General features: G+C 40.3%; 2 protein-coding genes across 2 annotated transcripts; both read right to left on the reverse strand.

The window, feature by feature from the left end:
• Positions 1–183: 183 nt before the first annotated feature.
• Positions 184–4,926, reverse strand: cdk2ap1 (cyclin dependent kinase 2 associated protein 1). The gene is made up of 4 exons (XM_026297589.1): positions 4,773–4,926; positions 1,300–1,400; positions 883–1,009; positions 184–799 (listed from the first exon to the last, which is right to left on the reverse strand). The coding sequence occupies exons 1-4, from the start codon at positions 4,837–4,839 to the stop codon at positions 732–734; spliced, it is 363 nt and encodes a 120-aa protein (XP_026153374.1). The 5' UTR covers positions 4,840–4,926; the 3' UTR covers positions 184–731.
• Positions 4,927–6,303: 1,377 nt separating this feature from the next.
• Positions 6,304–20,638, reverse strand: sbno1 (strawberry notch homolog 1 (Drosophila)). Its single transcript, XM_026297464.1, has 33 exons — positions 20,315–20,638; positions 18,296–18,415; positions 18,115–18,213; positions 17,769–17,996; positions 17,522–17,660; positions 17,105–17,205; positions 16,875–16,971; positions 16,605–16,765; positions 16,034–16,167; positions 15,488–15,578; positions 15,242–15,403; positions 14,880–15,015; positions 14,690–14,795; positions 14,442–14,595; positions 14,159–14,341; positions 13,974–14,071; positions 13,738–13,889; positions 13,344–13,547; positions 13,089–13,256; positions 12,829–12,998; positions 12,563–12,694; positions 11,692–11,827; positions 11,491–11,603; positions 11,306–11,377; positions 11,120–11,219; positions 10,967–11,041; positions 10,709–10,855; positions 10,422–10,516; positions 10,258–10,344; positions 9,873–10,010; positions 9,708–9,784; positions 9,328–9,521; positions 6,304–8,780 (listed from the first exon to the last, which is right to left on the reverse strand). The coding sequence occupies exons 2-33, from the start codon at positions 18,413–18,415 to the stop codon at positions 8,638–8,640; spliced, it is 4,212 nt and encodes a 1,403-aa protein (XP_026153249.1). The 5' UTR covers positions 20,315–20,638; the 3' UTR covers positions 6,304–8,637.
• Between the last annotated feature and the right edge of the window lie 783 nt (positions 20,639–21,421).

Genomic DNA, 21,421 nt, shown 5'->3' on the forward strand with positions numbered 1-21,421 from the left:
GTACGTTTTTACCCATTTCCAGACATCACTGACCTCTAGCTTTTTTGTGTAGAGCTGGTCACGTGAATCATTTTTACAGAGCAAAAATAACAATAGATGCACATATGTCTTATTTTCATTTCCAGGTTTGGCAGGACTGGACAATGAATGTCTGAAACACAATGAATCACAATGACAACTATATTGAAAATACAATTTATTACACTCAGTAATAAATACATACAAAGATGCAGGTTACAGCATTTTTCCTTTTTTTTTTTTTAATACCAAAGCCAACCTCAACATGAATGACCCGCTGCATTTGGCACATCTGAGCCCTCACTCCCTCTGGCATGTTTGATTCAAGGGTCTGAAAAACAGACCAAATAACATTAACAAGAAGTCTTCTCCATCTACCCCGGTTCAAGCCATGCAGTGTCTACAATTAACCCAAAGCCCATTCACATGCATAAACCAATGTTTTAAATATGAAGTCAAAACTAAATCCCAAAAGTGGGGCATAAAAACACATGATATCCTGCCATCTGAATTCCGATTCCCACACATGATTTAAATGATCCTCCAGAACCCTCAGGAGTCATGAAATGCTGCTGTTGTTTTTTTCTCAAGGAGCTTGCTTTTCCATCCTTTATTCATTTACTTCCTCCTCTCAAAGGAAATTCCATGCAAGTAATTTTTTCATGAGACACACACTGTTAGTTCTTCTTGCAGGGAGGACCATGTGTTCGTAGCTAGGACCTTGCATTTCTCTCCGTCTCAGCCAAGCATTCCCGCACCAGCCCTCTGGCATGTATTATTCCTTCGAACAAAAAGACAAATTAGATTAACAAACCTTAAATTACCCACAACTCAACTACATGTTTCATCAAAGTTTACAGTTACCTCTTTTCAGTCTCTCCATTGCACTTTTACTTCCAGCGTACGTGGGCCTGATCTCCTTTCCAAGCTCTTCGATGATAGCCAGTAGCTCTGCATATTTGTTCTGAGGCACTTGGCTGCCAGTGGAGCCCTAAACATAGAGCAAACACAGCAAGGTGAGCCAGGTGCAATATATAGTATTTCACATGTCTCTTTTTCTGGTATGCTGAGGGTGCATATGCAGCAATAATTGCAATGAGTTCTGCAGAATATTTCACTTTAATTCATCACTTGATTAAGACAGAGATTCTGGATTAAGGAGCGCTAAAGACCTGTCTAGAAGTAGAGTTATGGTTAGGCTCTACATTAACTTCATAAACACTTTTATGTATTTAAAAGAAACCAATTAACAAATCAGATTAACAGTTTACTTGCGGTTACCTGTGAGAATCCCAGAGATGGAGGCCCGTAGTCACTCAGCAGGGGCCTGTAGGACTGCAGCGTGGCCAGGTTAGCTGCCGAGTGAGACTGGAGGTTTCCAGCTGTCAAGAAATCAACAATTACAAGTTGGCATCAGTCAAAACAGCCCATGAGATAAATAACTTTTCTAATGAGATAAAAAAAACTTGTTCCAACCAGATTAAAAAAAAAACTTGATCTAATACGATAAAAAAATTTGTTCTAATAAGATTAAAAAAACTTGTTCCCATGAGATAAATAACTTTTATAATGAGATAAAAAAAACTTGTTCCAACCAGATTAAAAAAAAAAATTGATCTAATACGATAAAAAAAACTTGTTCCCATGAGATAAATAACTTTTCTAATGAGATAAAAAAAAAACTTGTTCTAATAAGATAAAAAAACTTGTTCTAATAAGATAAAAAAACTTGTTCTAATGAGATAACTGGTTCCCATGAGATAAATAACTTGTTCTAATGAGATAAATAACTTGTTTGCATAAGATAAATAACTTGTTCTAATGAGATAAATAACTTGTTCCCTTAAGATAAATAACTTGTTCTAATGAGATAAATAAGTGGTTCCCATGAGATAAATAACTTATTCCCATAAGATAAATAACTTTTTCTAATGAGATAAATAAGTGGTTCCATTGAGATAAATAACTTTTTCTAATGAGATAAATAACTTCTTCCCATAAGATAAATAACTTGTTCTAATGAGATGACTAACTTGTTCTAATGAGATGACTAACTTGTTCTAATGAGATAAATAACTTGTTCTAATGAGATTAATAACTTGTTCTAATGAGATGAATAACTTGTTCTAATGAGATAAATGACTTCTTCCCATAAGATAAATAACTTGTTCTAATGAGATGAATAACTTGTTCTAATGAGATAAATAGCTTGTTCCCATAAGATAAATAACTTGTTCCAATGAGATAACTTGTTCCATTGAGATAAATAACTTGTTCTAATGAGATGAATAACTTGTTCTAATGAGATAAATAACTTGTTCTAATGAGATAAATAACTTGTTCTAATGAGATAAATAACTTGTTCTAATGAGATAAATAACTTGTTCTAATGAGATAAATAGCTTGTTCTAATGAGATAAATAGCTTGTTCTAATGAGATAAATAGCTTGTTCTAATGAGATAAATAGCTTGTTCCCATAAGATAAATAACTTGTTCCATTGAGATAAATAACTTGTTCCATTGTGATAAATAACTTGTTCCATTGAGATGAATAACTTGTTCTAATGAGATAAATAACTTGTTCTAATGAGATAAATAGCTTGTTCCCATAAGATAAATAACTTGTTCCCATGAGATAAATAACTTGTTCCATTGAGATAAATAACTTGTTCTAATGAGATAAATAACTTGTTCTAATGAGATAAATAACTTGTTCCATTGAGATAAATAACTTGTTCCATTGAGATAAATAACTTGTTCTAATGAGATGAATAACTTGTTCTAATGAGATAAATAACTTGTTCTAATGAGATAAATAACTTGTTCTAATGAGATAAATAACTTGTTCCATTGAGATAAATAACTTGTTCCATTGAGATAAATAACTTCTTCCCATAAGATAAATAACTTGTTCTAATGAGATGAATAACTTGTTCCATTGAGATAAATAACTTGTTCTAATGAGATGAATAACTTGTTCTAATGAGATAAATAACTTGTTCCATTGAGATAAATAACTTGTTCTAATGAGATGAATAACTTGTTCTAATGAGATAAATAACTTGTTCTAATGAGATAAATAACTTGTTCTAATGAGATAAATAACTTGTTCTAATGAGATAAATAACTTGTTCCATTGAGATAAATAACTTGTTCCATTGAGATAAATAACTTCTTCCCATAAGATAAATAACTTGTTCTAATGAGATGAATAACTTGTTCCATTGAGATAAATAACTTGTTCTAATGAGATGAATAACTTGTTCTAATGAGATGAATAACTTGTTCTAATGAGATAAATAACTTGTTCTAATGAGATAAATAACTTGTTCCATTGAGATAAATAACTTGTTCCATTGAGATAAATAACTTTTTCTAATGAGATAAATAACTTCTTCCCATAAGATAAATAACTTGTTCTAATGAGATAAATAGCTTGTTCCCATAAGATAAATAACTTGTTCCATTGAGATAAATAACTTGTTCCATTGAGATAAATAACTTGTTCTAATGAGATAAATAACTTCTTCCCATAAGATAAATAACTTGTTCTAATGAGATGAATAACTTGTTCCATTGAGATAAATAACTTGTTCTAATGAGATAAATAACTTGTTCTAATGAGATAAATAACTTGTTCTAATGAGATAAATAACTTGTTCTAATGAGATAAATAACTTGTTCCATTGAGATAAATAACTTGTTCCATTGAGATAAATAACTTCTTCCCATAAGATAAATAACTTGTTCTAATGAGATGAATAACTTGTTCCATTGAGATAAATAACTTGTTCTAATGAGATGAATAACTTGTTCTAATGAGATGAATAACTTGTTCTAATGAGATAAATAACTTGTTCTAATGAGATAAATAACTTGTTCTAATGAGATAAATAACTTGTTCCATTGAGATAAATAACTTGTTCCATTGAGATAAATAACTTTTTCTAATGAGATAAATAACTTCTTCCCATAAGATAAATAACTTGTTCTAATGAGATAAATAGCTTGTTCTAATGAGATAAATAACTTGTTCCATTGAGATAAATAACTTGTTCCATTGAGATAAATAACTTGTTCTAATGAGATAAATAACTTCTTCCCATAAGATAAATAACTTGTTCTAATGAGATGAATAACTTGTTCCATTGAGATAAATAACTTGTTCCAACTTCTTCACCCAGATCAACAGAACATTCTGCCTTCGGGGGCTGAGTACGAAGTAGACCCAAAGGGGGAGATGTATTTATTAGAACATTTAAACGCATGTATTTGTGTTTTGTGTTCCTGCCCTGCCGCTGTAGTTTTCAGCCTCCGACACGAGATGTCCTCGAAGAGTCATAAAAAAATGCAGAGGCAGATCAATCAGCAGCTCCGACCGAGGAGCATCATGGAGGAAACGGAACAAGGCTGGCTCAAGAAGACACAAGTGATACAGTTTTGTCACCGTGTACCGACACCCACCCGACGGGACCCGGACCCCGGACGACGGATAACCACAATCTAGGAACCGTAGCCTTCTCGTTTCACGTCCCCAGCGCGTTTGTGCGCCGAGCGCTATCACGGATGGCGCTGTTTTACATTAGTAATAATGGCGGATATGAATTAGCCTAGCTCCCAGGATCTGACCCTATATATATAACTGGACAAAAACTACAGACACGGTCTTTCTCCAGGTATTCTCCGAGATCCCGAATTTAACACTCGGTTTTACGCACGGATACTTTGGTTTCCCCCCACATTTTCTCCTTACCCTGGTTCCCAGAAGTTCCCGGAATGTGCTGATGGACATTGGGTTTGTAAGACATTCCCAAAGACATTGTAAATTAAAGAAATAAAAATGACCCGAAATTCAGTGAAGCGTCTGTCTCTCACTTTTTGTTTACAACAGCGGCACCGGCAAATATGGCCGTCACTTTATATTGACACCCACCGTGCTGCTGTAGCGATTCAGCTGATCAAGAAAACCATTAAAAACGGGCTTTTTTGTGATAAAGCTGCGAATTTCACGCACGGTTTCACCCGGTTTAACACACATTTAACAAGCCCCCGTTAGCACGGATCACAACATTCAGGGCAAACGACACTTTTATCCGACTTTTGCCCCCCAAAGAGTCGTTTTTTTAAACAAGACCTGGCACATGTGAACTGCTTTCTGACACATTTTCTGTGACTTCTTAGAATATTTGCGGCACATTAAAAGGCAGAACCCGAGGTTATAGCACGGGATAAGTCCGTTTGAGTAGGGGGACATCATTTGGGGCCGCGGTTCACATGAATCCAGCTGAGGGAGTTTGATAAAAGGCTTTTGTTCCAGTGGAGTTTGAACACTTTCCTGTCAAAGACTAAACCAGAGCTGGAAGCGGTTTTGCAGATACCGGTCTTTGTCTGTGGGGGCGCATCCATTGCTGCTCCTGACGCATGAACCTGTGAAGCTTTGACATTAACACAAAGTGATGAAATGGTTTTTAAAAAATCAGTTTAACTTAAAGGATCCAGTTTTTTTTCTGGAGCCACGTGGGTCCAATTCCGTTGAAATGAGACCAGCTGGAGTCGGTTAAAACCTCTTTGTGTCCTCCCTGATCCACCTTTGGACCTGGTCTCAGTGTCTTGACCTGTGCTGCAGGGGGGACCCCTCCACTAAGGACCAGACAACTGCTGGACAGTACATTACTCAGTACTTTACTGCAGTATTTGTACATGTATTTTACTACTTCACTACTGCTTTCTGTAGGCAAATCTGCACTAATTTGATCATTTTAATTAAAATAAAACTTAGTTGTAGTCAGAAAAGTGATTTTATGGTTTTATAAATCTCTAATCATGATCCCTCCTGGTTCCAAAAACATTAGGGATTTTATTTAAAATAAGAAATGATCTGTTTCTCCCACCTTTATTTCATCAATATAACTAAATCAATTAAGAGATGGAGATTTTTTTATCACAATAAATGAAACAAAGTGGATTTTACAAATATCTCCGACTGTTTAAACACCGTCAGTGATAAAATAGTTTTAAAACTACTTTTTACTCCTTATTTTATAACTTCATGAATACTATATGGATGAAACTGAAAAATTGATTCAAAACTGTATTGATCCAGCCATGTTTTTACAAGAGTGTAAAACAAATGATACACACACACACACATATTATAAATATAGTGAGAAAAATCAGCTTATTTAAATGATTTGTCCCATTTTATGTTGTGATAGTTTAGATTTAATCTCCAGGATTTTTCTAACCACACAGTCAGAAAACACATGAATGACCAGTACTATGAGGTAGAAGTATACCAAGCTTTATTGAGCATTGCACTCATTCGTATACAGGTAACGTTGAATTTTTGTGTCAGTAGTGCAACTCGTGCAACAATGAAAGGAAGAAGAAAAAAAAAAAAAAAAAGTCCTTCAAGTGTTTTAAATTCAGAGGCGCCGATCTGCTGTGACGTCCGACAGCATTCAGAGACAGTTACAGGTCAGCAGCCCATGTCCTCAACATCGCACAAGACTAAATAAAACAGGAGGCGTTGGCTTATATGTGGACAGTTGAGGTGAAGGACGTCCAGTCGGAGAGGACGCCTGTCCGTCCTGTCCGGCAGCTGAGATGTGCTGCACGAAGTTTGGATCCTTTTACAAACTGTACAAAATGCACACTGGTATGATAACAAAGACTTTTCTCTGTCTTACTTCCCTTTAAGCTTTTCACATCAGTCCAGAACAGCAGAGAATACACACACACACACACACACACACACGTGCAGGTTAAAGGTGTATCTGAGCAGACAACACATCTCATCTTTAATGACCAGTTATTAGTAGGACCAATCATCGAATTAAACTGCGACTCAAGGGAGCGGAGGAGCTAAAGGTGTGTCTGGAACATGGACTGAAGATAAAGCTGCAGAAACAGCTGGGCAGAGGAACATGGCAGATAACAGGCGCAGAAGAAATATTTGAGTTATAATCATGCATTTTCAGATACACTGTCGAATGTTCGGTCTTTGTACGAGTTTAGCTCCTGAGCGGATTTTCATTAAAGAAAAAAAAAAAAGCTCTGAAGCCTGTTGGGGATTATTTAAACAGCGATGATCTTTGTCAAGGACATGCATTTCACATTTCTCAGATTCCCTTAGCTAATTTATCCATCTCATCTGAACAACACGGTCCAGCCCCTGAAGACACAACTGACAAAGCTGAGGCCAAAGACCAGCGATGGTTTTGAACAACGTGGGCAGGTAGACCTGAACTCTCCACTGCCTAATTAAAGCAGCAGCAACATGAGCAGAACAGAAACACTTCAAGGTTTATAACTCCTATAATGTAACTGGGACCAGGTTAGTATTTCAAGTATTTGTCAACAACAGTAACGCCTCCTGAGGACACATGTAGATACTGAATAAACAATATGTTCTAAAACACATCCATGCATGAGAAGTTATACTTGCTGACAAATACAGCACATTAAACTATGGTCTACATCTGTGAGTGTTATAAACAATGAAGTCTACTAATGAATGCTGAATATCACTTTTCCAACTCATTCCTCAAACAGTCTTTGGGAATCACGTTCTTACTTTCATGAGCCATAAAAAGAAGCAGTGAGTCTAAACAAATCTTGCTGGTCTACACAGCCCATCAACACAATGTTACAACACGGACAAAGAATTAAATGCTGGGGTTTGATACCAAACAAACTAAGGAAGTCTGACCAATGTGAGACATGTGCAAAACAAAGTCAGCTGCCAGTTTATTAGGTACACTCAGCTCAGACTCTACCGCTGTCGGACTGTCCTGCACTTTGTGTTCACACCGTTTTACGATGGGAGATGGGTAGTTTTCGTGCAGACCGTCTGAGCTTTAGATGTAACTGTACCCAATAAACTTCCCACAGGGAGGATGAAGTGGATTCTGACAATTATGACATTTGGTCTTTGTTTCACGAGAGACGACAAAACCTTCAGAGCATGAGGAAAAACAGCACAGGTCAGGTTTTCTGCAGTCACTGGACTAATGTCTGTATCACTACTTCTCTACATTGGTGCTGACTAATGTCTGAGGAGGGATCACATATTGTCATATATTACTGTAGGATTGGTGTTTAAGCTGGAAAAGCCTGTTTTCAACAAATCAGGGTAATTTTCAGATTTTAAGTCTTTGCTTCGTACCAGGTAGTCTGGACTAAACAGCTTAAAGCGCGTGAGACGAGTGAATAACTCAACAGCCACAGGCCAACATGCCCTCTAGATTTAAACTCTGTCGATCAATATGTCACAAATCTTTTCCACTCTGAATGTCAGAGGACAATACATCACCCGTCAAATCTCTCTAGGTGAAAACAAGAGTCTCTGGAGAATAAAATAAAAAAAGGATAAACCCTGAAATCTTCTCTCTGTACAACCACTGCTTTACGTCGGAGAATCTTCACAGCGTGGTGTGACATCTCTGGCCCTCAGAGACAACGGGGGGCGTGAGGGGGCAGAATGAGGGGCAGAGGCCTTGAAGCCTGCAGTGCAGAGACGGACATGGATACACACCACCCACCGCCTTAATAGTGGGATGTGAATTTGAGGGTGGAGATGCGATTCAAGCCCATGAAGCTGAGTGGTCCACCCCACACTATGTGTTGGGTGCGTGACTGAGACTTTGAGGGTGGAGCTGCTGCCGCTTCTGCTGCTCCTGCACAGCGAGCTGCTGGCACTGGTCCGATGTTGAGAGCTTGTTCATTAACGGAGATACACAGTTTGCTGGAATGATCAGACCTGAGGAAGAAACACAGGGCTGTGAGTGACTGCAGCCTGCAGCACAGTGGTCACACGTACGGCACAGGTAGTTGGACATTTTTGGGATATATCCTCATTCACCTTCTTCCTAAGAATTGAATAATTACCAGTCGTGTGTGCAGCTGGCAGCCTCACAGAGACTCCAAGAAACAGTCCTTCACAATCCCTCCTTAACCCCTCAAACTTTGTCTCAGGCTCAGTAAACAAGATGCAGCATGTTAATCAGTGAGTTAGCCAGGATGACTGTGGAGCTTACGGTCTTTATGCTACGCTAAGCTAACCTGCAGCTGAGTGTGGATTAGTATTTTGCAGGGGGATCAGAGAGCAGTATTGATCCTCTGTTTTAGTTTACCATCAGTGTTTGTGAAGAACTTTACATACTTAAACGTCTTATCAGCAAAGACAGGACACACACATAATGAAAAGTAAATGAGAAGTACCGTGTGTTCCTGCAGAGGAAAACAAAGGTGCTGAACAGGAAGAAGCATATCAAACTATTCCTGTGGACTGCAGTCCTTCATCTTACCGACTATCCTCTGTCCGTCCTCTGTTCTGAGGCGAACGATCTGCACCTTCACATTGGTTCCACTGACAGGAGTAAGAACTTCCTCCAGCTCGTTCCACACACTGAGAACTGAGCCGCACAGAACATAGTACGTCCGACATCGTAGTCCGATTTCACACTGTAGACCCATTGACGCTTTCTTACAGTTACCACGCCTGTTGGCAGAACAACACACGAGCTCAGAATAAGCACCTTATAGAACAAAAGGATTTCACTGTAGCTCCCTGGCGCATGTTATTAGTGAGGCTCAAATCTTTGCATTAAAGACAAAGGCCGTAAACATTTTTATAATCAATGTAATACATAAATAAATCAAACAGATCTATCTGAAGGGCACGTACCAATATGCATGAGAACAGATTTTTGCAGACGACATGTACTGGTCAGTCCAGTGCTGCTTGGCATCTTCTGACAAGACCTAACGGAGCACAAACATCATGTTTCAGCACACAAAGCTTTTAGCGTTCTTGTCACAGCAAGACCGATAAAAATCAACGTTGTGTAACCTTTTTAAACTTCTTCTTGATGTCTGCGTACGTCTCCAGTTTGAGCTGCCTGCCGGTGTTGGGCCTGTACACGAGGAACAGCCTCTTCTTGGTGTTCACCTCTTTGACCAGAATGGCTGTTTTCTTGTTGTTCCTCATCTGAAAATGATGGACATGCTGTTCTTAGAAAAGGGCGGAATACTGATTCTAAACAAAGACGTGGTTAGTACTGCTCCATCTGTGGTTAATGTCTTCTGTGGTTTGGAGCAGCTTTGTCAGGTCTGAGAAAAAAATAACTTCAGCTCGAGCTGGGGCAGTTTGAAAGTGTTGTGAAGAGGCCTAGCTGCTGTCAAACGTAACAAGAAAAACTTTATGAACCTGACCTGCCGTCCTGTTCTCGTCATACCTGTACATAGAAGCCATCATCAGGTCCATTCTGCTCTGCCCAGGCATGCGTGGCTTCTTCCCATGACATTCCCCTCTCCACACCCACCTGTGAAACAGACCCAGGTAAAGTCACTGTGATCCAGCCACAACCTTGAGGGCACATAAATATATACGTGCACTTACTGTGTACAGTTCAACATGTCCTGATGTGGTATAGCCCGGAGTCAGGAACCTCCTGCAGTCGACCTTCTTCACCTTCTCATCACCGGAGCCAAGGTCTAAATAAACAAAAAATAGGTAAAAAAAGATTTTTTATTATATATATATATATATATATATAAATTATTCCATAAGTTTCCAAGAAAACTCTATAATCCAGCCTTGAGGGAAGACAGATGATGACTCACCTAGTTTTGTTCCTGTATTTGCAAATATGACTCAATGATAAAACGGAAAAACAACAGTCTTACCAAGAATGCCCATGTCATATCTGCCGTTCTTCTTGGCTTCTTGAATCACAGCTGCCAGAGTGTCAGAGAAGTACTGGAACAAGGCGTTCTGCTGCTGGACTTCCATTCCCAGAATCCGGTTCAGGAACTTCCCGATGTTGTTGTAGTCTGTAGCAGTAAGATAACACAGTAAAACAGATTTATTTGAATCATTCAGCATGACATGCACGTCAGGTCTGACAGCAAGAAGAATTCATTCTGTCTTTTGTGTAAAATCACCTTTGTCCAGGGACAACGCGCCAGATCTGTCCTCTACATTTATGAGACCCACACCTATCAATCCACTTTGAATTTCTACAGAAGAAAAACACTGTTAATCCTCAGAACCACACATGAGTCCGGCCCTTGTTTTGAAAACAATATGGGTCATACCTTTGAAAAAATCCCCTTTAAAGTCAGAGGGTGGAGACACCAACGGAGCATCAAGCTTCACGATCGACTTCATCACAATTTCCAGAGCATTTCTGCCGTACTGTAGCAAAGACAAACAGGTGAGTCACTGGAAAATAAAGGCAGCCAGAAGACAAACCCTGTGAGACAGACAGTTGATGGTCTTACTTTGTTGTCAAAATTAAACCTGCTCAGATCTCGGGTTTCTGTTGCTCTTCTGTCTCCATGAGTGAGAGCACCCTGACACAAAGAATGAACACAAGTGCAGTTAATGTTTAGTATAACAGGATGAACGTCCTTTACAAACCTATTCACCAGACAAAATACGTCCAAGTTAAGAATTCAGTCCTTACGAGGCTTTCTAGTCTCTTGGCAACAATGGATGCAAATCTCTGCTCTCCTGCGAGCTCCGATATGAGGAAGACGTATTCTGGAGCTGTGACCTGATTTGACCTGTGAGTTCTCCCTGTGCAAAAAACAAACAGTTGAAACACCAGTGACTTTCATTATTATAATCAGGCAAGAACAGGACCGCAGGGTTAGTATCTGCTGACCGAACTGCTGAATCGCTCTATCTGCGCTCCACGGCAGCTCGAGCGTCATGTGAACTCTCCGCCGCTGGTTTTTCACTCGCCGATCGGCCTGCAGGGAGATACCTGAGCTGGCAGCTTCTGAGATGATGGCTATGTTCTGGTTGAAAAGAGAAACACGTAAAACTGGAATTATTATTTGTTCAGTGTAGCTGAGGGCCTTAGTATAACAGTGAGACAGAGTCAGGGTGCTTCCAGTTCAGTGCAGGACAAATTAACTCTGGTGCATCTCTGTCAATTCACTATGTCACTGGGCCGGTGTGACACCTGTCAGTCATATTGATGTGGACTTTGACAGGGCCTGAAAAATAATTTCTTGCTGTGGACTCAAATGTAGTAACCTGATTGTAGAAGTGTGATTTTAGCATGGATGAAAAAAACTATGAAATATAAATGCTCCATCTAACGGATCTAATTTTAAAAACCATCCGCATGAATTTCCATAAAATCGCTTGTTAACCGCACTAACAAATATGTGCATCACCACGAGTGCTATAATTATCCTCAATGATTCATGTGTTAACCTCATGTGCTAAATGATGCACTGGCAGCTCTGCATTAAAGCACAGCGCACAGGCTGCACATATTTCTCATCCTATTTAGAACAAGAAGTCACTTATTTCTTGCTGACACCAGAGAACATAAACACATCAGATGCAGTAAAGTGCAGCATGACCTGTCAGAACGTGACTTCACAATGTGGGTCCATGTAGCACTGACAGTATATAAAAGTGTTCAATAAATAATGAACCAGTTAGTGCGTATAACATCCTGTTTCTCTTGGTCCATGAGTGAAAGTGACTGGGTCTAATATCCACAATCACTTTGCCTTTACCTTCTGTCCATCCATGAACCTCTGCTTCTCGGTCAGATTGAGGATTTCCACCGGGACGTCCAGCTCAGAGCGAGATTCGTAAGTGATGCTTCCGTCGTCGTTACTGACCACACGACCTTTACGACCCGTCATCTGCACAGGGGAAGAATCGGAAAAGTCACATACATTAAAAAAATAAAATAAAATAAAATAAAAATAAAAGAAGAAAGAAACACACATGATAATCAAAACAAAAAAAGATCGATTCCAGCCCCAGTTGTTTGTACCTCAGCTACATTTTCAGGTCCTCCCAGTTCATCTATGAGCTCGTCCAGAGTGTTGGGAGGCAGATCCTCAGCCAGCTCCTCGAGCTTCTCCAGCAGCTCTTTCTTCATTTTCTGGGCATGTTCCACTGCGTCCTGACTTGTCAAGCAGCTATCTGGACTCTCTGCTTTGACTTGTGAATAAGTGAAACAAGGCATCCATTAACCCCCGAAGGGCTAAATCCAAGCACTTATAACACTTTGCCCTGTGCTAACAAGCATACCTGTGGCAGGTGTGGTCGGGGTGTTAACAGAGGCAGTGAAAGCAGGCCTGGTGGAGCACAGCCCAGAGGCTAACAAGGCACTTTGAATAGAGTCTGGATCAATACTCTTCCTTCTCTTTTTCTTCTTTTCTTTCCCTTTCTTTGGTTCCTTTCTGATAAGCCATGGGTCTGAGACAAGCAGACACTTTTTTTAAGAACTACAATTGCTACAAAACGTCGTAATTCAACACTCGCAACCTCCCCCAGAACTCTCACCATCCTCCTCGTCATCATCAGACTCGTCTCTGAACGGGTTGAAATCGTCATCTTCGTCCGCTGAGCTGACAGACTTGAAGCTGTCATCGCTGTCTTTGCCAGACTCTCTGTCTGAATCCTCCGACTGGCTCTCCTCCGAGCTTGTACCTGACAGACCACCGTGTTTTCGAGGCTTCTTTTTCTGCTGCTTCTTGACATCTGAAGCTGCAGAGATTTTTAAAGAGTGAAGGTAAATAAACATCAGATTTCTGATAAGCACATCATTTCTCATCAACTCCACTGAGCTAAGAAATCACAAACGTCTTGTTTCCTGCCGCTCATGAACATAACCAAGATCCCAGGTTTGGTTTTCATTTGTTACAGCTATTCAGCATTAGCTAATGACTTTCACTACCTTTCCTTTTCTTGCCCTTCTGTTCAGGCTTAGCTGTGGTGTCACTGGGAGATGGTGTCTTCTTAGCCGGCAGGTCGATGCCCAGAAGGCTGTAAAGCTTCTGTCTGTCTGGAGCTGGAAAGTGCTTCTCAATCAGCGACTGCAGCACACCTCTACAACAGAAACGTTTATTACACTCACGTGCCTATATAACCTGTTTAAAATCATATGAGCGATCATCAGCAGGCAGTCCGTACTTTGCAGTTGACACAAAGTCATTGAGTTCTCCCCCTCCTTCTTCCAGGGCCTCAAGTGTTCTTGCTTCTCCAGTGGACTGAAGACCAATGACGACACACTGCAGAACAAATATCAGGATGTTATACTCAGATGAGGCCACTCAGCATCACTGTCACATTCAGCTACATCTCAACAGGAAGCTCACCTTTCCGTTCTGGACCTCCTCTCTGGCCAGCTGAACCACTCGGCGGACTTTGGATGCAATGCAGAGATATTTGAAGAACCTCTGGTGAGCAGACCAGAACTGGCCCCACATGGACTTCTTCATGCGCTGTTCTGCATCCATCAGGTTTGCAGCCTGCTGGAACCTCTCACGTGCACTGACCCACTGGGAGGAGCAGAAGAGCGTAATGAGACCAAATGAATAATTGCAGACACACATTAAGGATGAAAGCAATGCATTTCAACAAGCATGAATATTCACTCACCAGCCTCACAGACTTGTTGTACATGTTGATATATTGCTGAGTCAGAGGAACCTCGTCAATCTTGAAAGTCACACCTGTAAAACTCAACTGCCTCGCTATGTACATCCCCCTCAGTTTCATGTCCATAGCTACTATCTCCATGGCACCGACACCCCTGGAATTGAAGCGACAATGTAGAAATCAGACACTGTTGAGGTCGGTCGAGCCAGGGAATATTAGGAATATAGCCTGGGAAAACAGAAACTTACCTGCGCTCAACAGCCTGGATGAAGTTGCTAAATTCTCTGAAGGGCGTTTTATGCCCCCAGATTCCCAGCCGGTTCATATAGGCCATGTTTCGTGGTTCAGAGGCACCTAGATAAAGAAAAGTTAAACACTTCAGTGGTTTTAATAGAGTCACCAAGACTTTTCCATGAAGCAAATGTTTTATCTACTAACCAGTAGCACTTGCATACACAACCCGAGCCTTGGGGAGTTTGTTTTGCAGTTCCAGCACTGCAAGTCCAGTTTTTGTAGGTTTGGAAGATCCAATGGGGCAGACATTTTTGGCTTTATGACACTCATCATAGACAATCTAAAAACATTTAGTCAAGGAAAGCCATCACATTGCTCAGATCTTAAAAAAAAAAAAAAAAAAAAAAACTGCCAAAGAATCCTTATTTTGGACATAATCCATTCACTTTTGCATACATGAAAAATAACACGACATAAATATTAGATGAGGCAATAATGGAAGCTTCTGTCAGGAGAGCAATTTACTTCGCCCCCTGCATCTTCAGAAAGTTTTAATTAAAGGATACGACTCCATCAAAGTCCTCCCCACACCAGTGAAGAAGCTGCTCAAATCTGGTCTTGTACTTTCCTCCCGACTGGCTCTCTCCTATCAACGAGGAATATGTGGCGAAGATCACACCCTTCTTCACACTCCCGTTGTGTTTTGAAGAGATTTTGCCATATTTGAACTGAAAACAAAGAAGTGTAATTCAGTCACATTTATGTAGTAAACACTTCACACCGTTCTCATCCATGTCATCTCAGTATCTCACCTTGTTCAGTGAATGAACCTGAATGTTTTTGGCTCCGATATCCCTTAAATCCCGTTCAGCATCGTACTTCAAGTCATTTGAGACGCTAAACCTGAAAGAAAGGGGAGACAGTGGATGTAATGCTGCTGACAAACCTTTCATTTGAAGCATAATGCAACAAAATCTCCACTGTTTAAATGTGTTTAAATCCATCTGCTATGCTATATTAGCAGTTATCTGCTAATTTGTGGAAAAAAGTGGAAATGCAAAAGATAAAAGAAAAAGAAAACGTTTTATTGCATTGCATTGAAAGTATAAAATGGAAGTGAAATGGGAAAAGTATCAATGACAGTATCATTCAACAGCTGCAGAAAAGACTAAAGCAGCAACACGGATCTGGGTGGAGTAATTTTCCTCAAATGAATATGTGGAAACAAAAACGTCATATTTCCATCTTGTTTCATCTTCTTGTGACATTCTGCAGTTTCCTGAAATTTTATTAAACTTTGTGCCACATTTGGATGGAAACCCACCAACATGTAATGCAAAAGTTTTTTTTGTATTTACCAAAGTGATCTCTTTCTGCCTAAAAGATAATTCTCATAGATGATCCCTGCGATTGTTCGGCCTTTCCCCACACCAGCTCCATCTCCAATCAGGTAGGCAGCTCGGTCACCGTTGGGTAGGAATGTCTCATGTTGCTGTGGTGCACAGAGAAACACACTATATTAAAACTGCACAATTTTACCTTTGAAACATATCGAATCACCAAGAAAACACACAATCCTTAAAAAAAAAAAAAAGACACCATAAGAGTTTAACCTACAGTCAATTCTGGAACCTGGTTCTGATGTTTTGTTTTAATTTGTTAGCTTTAGTCAACAAACGGTTCTGATTAAGTTTTTACAAGGGATGAACAGTAATGAATAATAAAGGGGGTAAAGAGCTAAATCACCTTCAGAGCCAGAGAAGGTTTTGGAAAACAGATTTCATTTCACTATTCAGGTTCTATTCATTGATCATTTGTATAAAAATGGTTTGCTCTGACACCAACTTTTACACTTCCTCATGGTTTTCATTTTTAAAGTTGCTGATATTTTTCATCAGAATGTTTGGTTGAAAACTGAACCCTGCTTACCTGAGCTGCATATGTGATGGCTTCCAGCTGCAGAGCAGACAGGCAACCACGATCGATGACTTCTTCTGGGATGGACAGTCTATACCACACCTCTGGAGGACTAACGCTGGACAGGGAACTGGTCTCCACCACAGGATCGGGATGTCGCAAGCCAATTTTCACTGCACAGACAAACTGAGTGTCAGTGGATCAGTCCACTAATAATAACAGGAATGAATTATGCTTGCGATGAGTTCCCTCAGTTGTTGCTCATGCAACAGTTATACGTACATTTCATTGGCATGTACTCTGCATAAGTTTCTGCATGACCCAGCTCATCTTCCTCTTCCTCCTCAGGCTCCTCCTCTTCCTTTAGCCCTTGGGGTTTCTGTACATGGGCACAGACAACAGGATCTTACAATGTGCTTCTCTTTTTAAGCATTTCCTAAAACAAACTGTAAAAATCAATGGTTATCTAACATAAGACATTTGACTGTACTCAATAAGACTACAACACTCACCAAAGAATGTGCAAGGTTATGCATGTTAATGTCATCATTAATCCAGATCCTGGAAGCTTCTCTACCCAGTACTTCCTTCTTGATGCCATTGTTAATTTCACCTGAAACACCAACATAAAGAACAGAAAACTTTTAGGGCCTATTAAAATATCAGGTTCTAGATCACTGGATCTAGAAGTAAAAAATTCTCAACGTTGATTTAATTTATAACGTCCACACGCCCAACTCTGGTCGATTATTTTTATTATCTGGGCCTTGTAGCTTCTTCAAAACATCTTACAGCCTCCAAATTGAAGCGAATAAAACATCACAATAATTGCACATCACTTTGTATAATTATTAACCTTGCTGAGCCCTAATGGGGATACTTCACACAAAATTGCTGACATCAGCCAAACTGCACATTAAATAACTCACTTGGAGCTGTAGCTGTTGCCGTTGCTACTGGTGGAGCAATGTCAGGTGGAGGTTTTAGCTTCATCAACTCCATCAGACTGTTGCCTTTTAGAACAGCGGTCTTCATGTGGCCAGTTCTAAGAAGATCTTTCAGCTGAATCTGCACAATCGGTACATAAAGTACAATCAGTACAAAGAGACAAGAGGTATTTTTTCTGAGCTACAGCGTGTTTTTCTCCAACAACGGCCACTGAAAACATGGATGTACCTCATCTCTGTTAGAAGGCACTACTGTGGACGCTGAAGGAGGAACAACTGTGGAAGATGGGGTTGATGAACCTCGCAGGGCTGAATTAGCAACATGGACGACCTTGGTGACAGTGATGGTGTGTTTGACGGGGTTTATAGCTGATTGCTTGGTCACAGCAGTTCCTAGTGACGGCAACTGATTCAGCTGATTTAAGACAAATGTGGTGGTTGATGGCTGAGGTTTGTGCTGTTGGTGATACCCAGAGGAGACAATATGCAGGACATAGATATTAAAGCCTATAAATCAACCACTGCAAGAGAAAAATCGTGTCTTTAATAATTAAGATCATGTTGTGTAATCTCACCCTGATAGTAACTATAGGGACTGGGGCTGGAGGCTCCGTTCTAGCAACTTCCACCGCATCTGTGCCCACAACACAATCCAGGGCACTGATGGAGATCGACTGGAAGAGAAATCACAGTGTTATGTCGTGTTAGGAAAGTGAATAAACTGCTCCACAAGAATGAAACTAACGATCATCCTACTTGCTGGGTTGTAGAGGGCTGTGCAACATCCTGAGAATCAACATCAAATAGGCCAATATCATTTGGGCAAATGCCACTCTCACTTAGGGCAGCGAGAAGTAAATCTTGTCCAGGATCCATCTGCCACAGAGAGACACAGAATCATCTGTTAATCTCTTTCATGTGCTGCACTGACAATGTGTGCTCAGAAATAAGTCAATGACATTTCTAATGAAAACATTTGGAGGAAAACAGGATTAATATAACTGCCACAACAAAATACATCAGCAGTAATGTGATAATTATTACATATTTCTCAAGGCTAAATGCCAAAACCATTCAGATTCCAGCGTAAGTCTGTGGTATGATAGGAGTAACTTCACTCCAGCTTTAGGAAAATTCTGCATTATGAACATATCAGTAATTTAATGTTTCTAACAACTCAACACACGAGCAACTGATCTGATGGAGAACTTCACACTGCCATGACAACTGTACAATAAAATGCTTATTTAGAGGTTTCACAACCTCAAGCTATTTTCAAACCTATTTCACGACATAGTACAGACTTGACATTTCGAGGTTTAACCTTGAGATTTTATTACACTGCCTGCCAGTCTCCAGATGAACTTACATTTTGTCCAGAGTGTGCAATTGAACAGCTTACTGTCAAAAACAGTTTCTACAAGCTATTTAAGTGTTGGAGTATTTTACTGAGAACCAATGTCAAATATTTGATGCCTCCTGGTCCTCAAATGTGAGAATTTACTGCCATTCTTGGCTTTACATTTTAGTAACGGATTATTTTACAGCTGACTATTTAAAGTAAAATTAGTGCAAACAAAAACCAAACACAGAAATATATATGCTTGTCTCAAAAAATACAACATACCTGAATTTCCCCTCAAGATAACCTTCATTAATCCCTATCATGCAAACATTATAATATATATATATCACATGTGTGGGATCAAGTATAGAATGCAATGTTGACTCAAAACCTAATTTTTCAAGTGAAAAATAAAAATTTTACTTATATACTAACATAAAAACATCAAACTTGTGCTGAGTGATTTCAGTGTGGCCTTATCTCACCTTCACCTTCCAAAAGACCACTCTGGGGAAAAAGTGAAAATGAAACTAAAAACGCAGTTTAATATTGAGTCAGGAAGCTTAAACTGATAAGCCTAAAGGCACCAAAACCACCTTTTAGCACCACGTCCGGACCGTGACTTGTTCCAAAGTGACCCAAAACAAGACACGTGTTTGCAATGCCCTGCTAACAACTTCCTGATCCCTCTGACTCAACACAACTTCCCCAGAGTCCTCATTATCTCCCACAGCGACAACACAACAATAGCGTTTCAGTAAATAATATTTAATACAACTCACTGTTTTCACTCTACGGCCCACCTGCAGCAGCAAAACACCCACTGGTGCCCAGTTGAGCCACTTTACCTGGGTGACACGGCTTAGCAGGTATCGATAAGTGGCCAACTTTGCGGCACCGACGAATCCCGATGAGGGATCAAAACAGCCGTTGGAGATTGGAGATTAGCGGTAACTACAGTAACACAAACGTCAGGTGTGCATGGCCACCTTTCCGATCTGTCAGCTTTAATATCTGTTAACTTTTACCTGAGCTGGGCCTCGGCGAGCATGTAAACACGAGCTGGAAGCAGCTAAGCTACGGTAGCGAACAAACAGCAGCTAACGGTGAACGTTAGCATGCACGTAGCTAACTAAACACGCACACGCAGGTACAAACGAATTAAAATCAACCCCCAGGGCTCAGTCTGTGTTTTTTTAACCCACCCCACGGGAGCTAACTGCCCCTCACGTTGTTGTCATGTTGCCCCCACGCAGTGTCATTGCCGCCGCTAGCTAAACGTTAGCAACCAGGCGCGTTGGCGACGCTAACGTCAAATTCACAAAACAAATCATCGTTCCCGAGTCCAAACACACCGACAAGTGATTTATAAACAACCGGCGCGTTAAGATAGAGCTCGGTCACCTGTTCCCGCGCTGAACGGAACTTACCTGACAGTTTAACGGCCGCTGTGGCTCCCGGTCGGCGGCGCTCGGCAGGTCGGGGTTTGTTGTCCTCGCCACCGCGTTCACGCCATCTTTTTATCAAACGCTCCGCCGCATGACGGTCACGTGACGTTCAGGCCCGCGGAGCCCGTTTTCTGAGGCGAAGTCCAGTCCCGGCGTCGGTAGAAACGGGTCCCCGGGCGGCCCCGGGACGTCCCCCGGCCACAATAAACCGGCAAAGACGAGGATTTTGACATTTGTAAAACGTTAGTACAAACGACAAACATAGCAGAGTCAGCGAGCTAATGCCACGTCACGTGACCATACGAAACCTAGGGCGGAAGTGACGATCATTATTTTCTTCTTCTTCTTCTTCTGCTTACGCTTCCTTGTTCTTTTTCTTCTTCTACTGCTGTATAATGGTGGTTTGTGTGCCAACTAGTGTGCATTACCTCCATCCATTAAACTGGAGAAGCATTGATTTAAAGACAACTGGCCACGTGTCGACCCCCTTATTGATTAGTGATCTGATCAGGGAGTGCCCACCTCGCACACAAATGTGCAGATTATGTCATACTGGTTTTTCTTTAACTATCTTTTATGTTGGAGACTGGTCTGCTGCTTTTACTGGGATTATTCAATTCCTCCAAATAAACCTAGAGGAAACCTCTTCTCTCTTTCCTGCCCTGTGGTCCCCTGGAATAAACATGATGTGGTCTTAATAAATTATTTTGCCCAAGGGCTGAATATATTATTTTGAGACTCAGGCTGTCCAGTGAGTCCAGATTCCTTGGCTTCATTATTCATCTGTTCTATAACAAAACTGTTTACAATAAATTGTACTGGTTCGGGTTCATTTACAGTCTAAATAGTGAATTAAAGAATAATATTGCTTTATTGGTTGTGATATTACCAACATACTCCACTAGCACCACTGTATTTATGTTTCAGCTGCATCAAACCTCATTCTAAACATCAAACTAAATCTGCCCCATTACATTAAATGACAGGTTGTTACTCTGTGAGATTACTTTTAGTGGAAATGCTACAGCATGTTTAGATGGTTGTTTGTTTGACATATTATTTTACTGCCCGCCAGCAAATTACACAGTT

Source organism: Mastacembelus armatus, chromosome 12, assembly GCF_900324485.2.
Source record: "Mastacembelus armatus chromosome 12, fMasArm1.2, whole genome shotgun sequence".
Lineage (NCBI taxonomy): Eukaryota > Metazoa > Chordata > Actinopteri > Synbranchiformes > Mastacembelidae > Mastacembelus > Mastacembelus armatus.

Excerpts from the sequence above, each read along its gene's own strand:
- cdk2ap1 (XM_026297589.1), bottom strand. The coding sequence starts at position 4,839 with ATGTCTTTGGGAATGTCTTACAAACCCAATGTCCATCAGCACATTCCG. Across the intron at positions 1,401-4,772 it reads GGGAACTTCTGGGAACCAGG|CTGGAAACCTCCAGTCTCAC; the intron begins GTAAGGAGAAAA and ends ATTTCTTGACAG. Across the intron at positions 1,010-1,299 it reads CATCTCTGGGATTCTCACAG|GGCTCCACTGGCAGCCAAGT; the intron begins GTAACCGCAAGT and ends CTCTATGTTTAG.
- sbno1 (XM_026297464.1), bottom strand. The coding sequence starts at position 18,415 with ATGGATCCTGGACAAGATTTACTTCTCGCTGCCCTAAGTGAGAGTGGC. Across the intron at positions 13,257-13,343 it reads TGATGATGACGAGGAGGATG|ACCCATGGCTTATCAGAAAG; the intron begins GTGAGAGTTCTG and ends TGCTTGTCTCAG. Across the intron at positions 11,042-11,119 it reads TAAAGGGGATTTTTTCAAAG|AAATTCAAAGTGGATTGATA; the intron begins GTATGACCCATA and ends TTTCTTCTGTAG.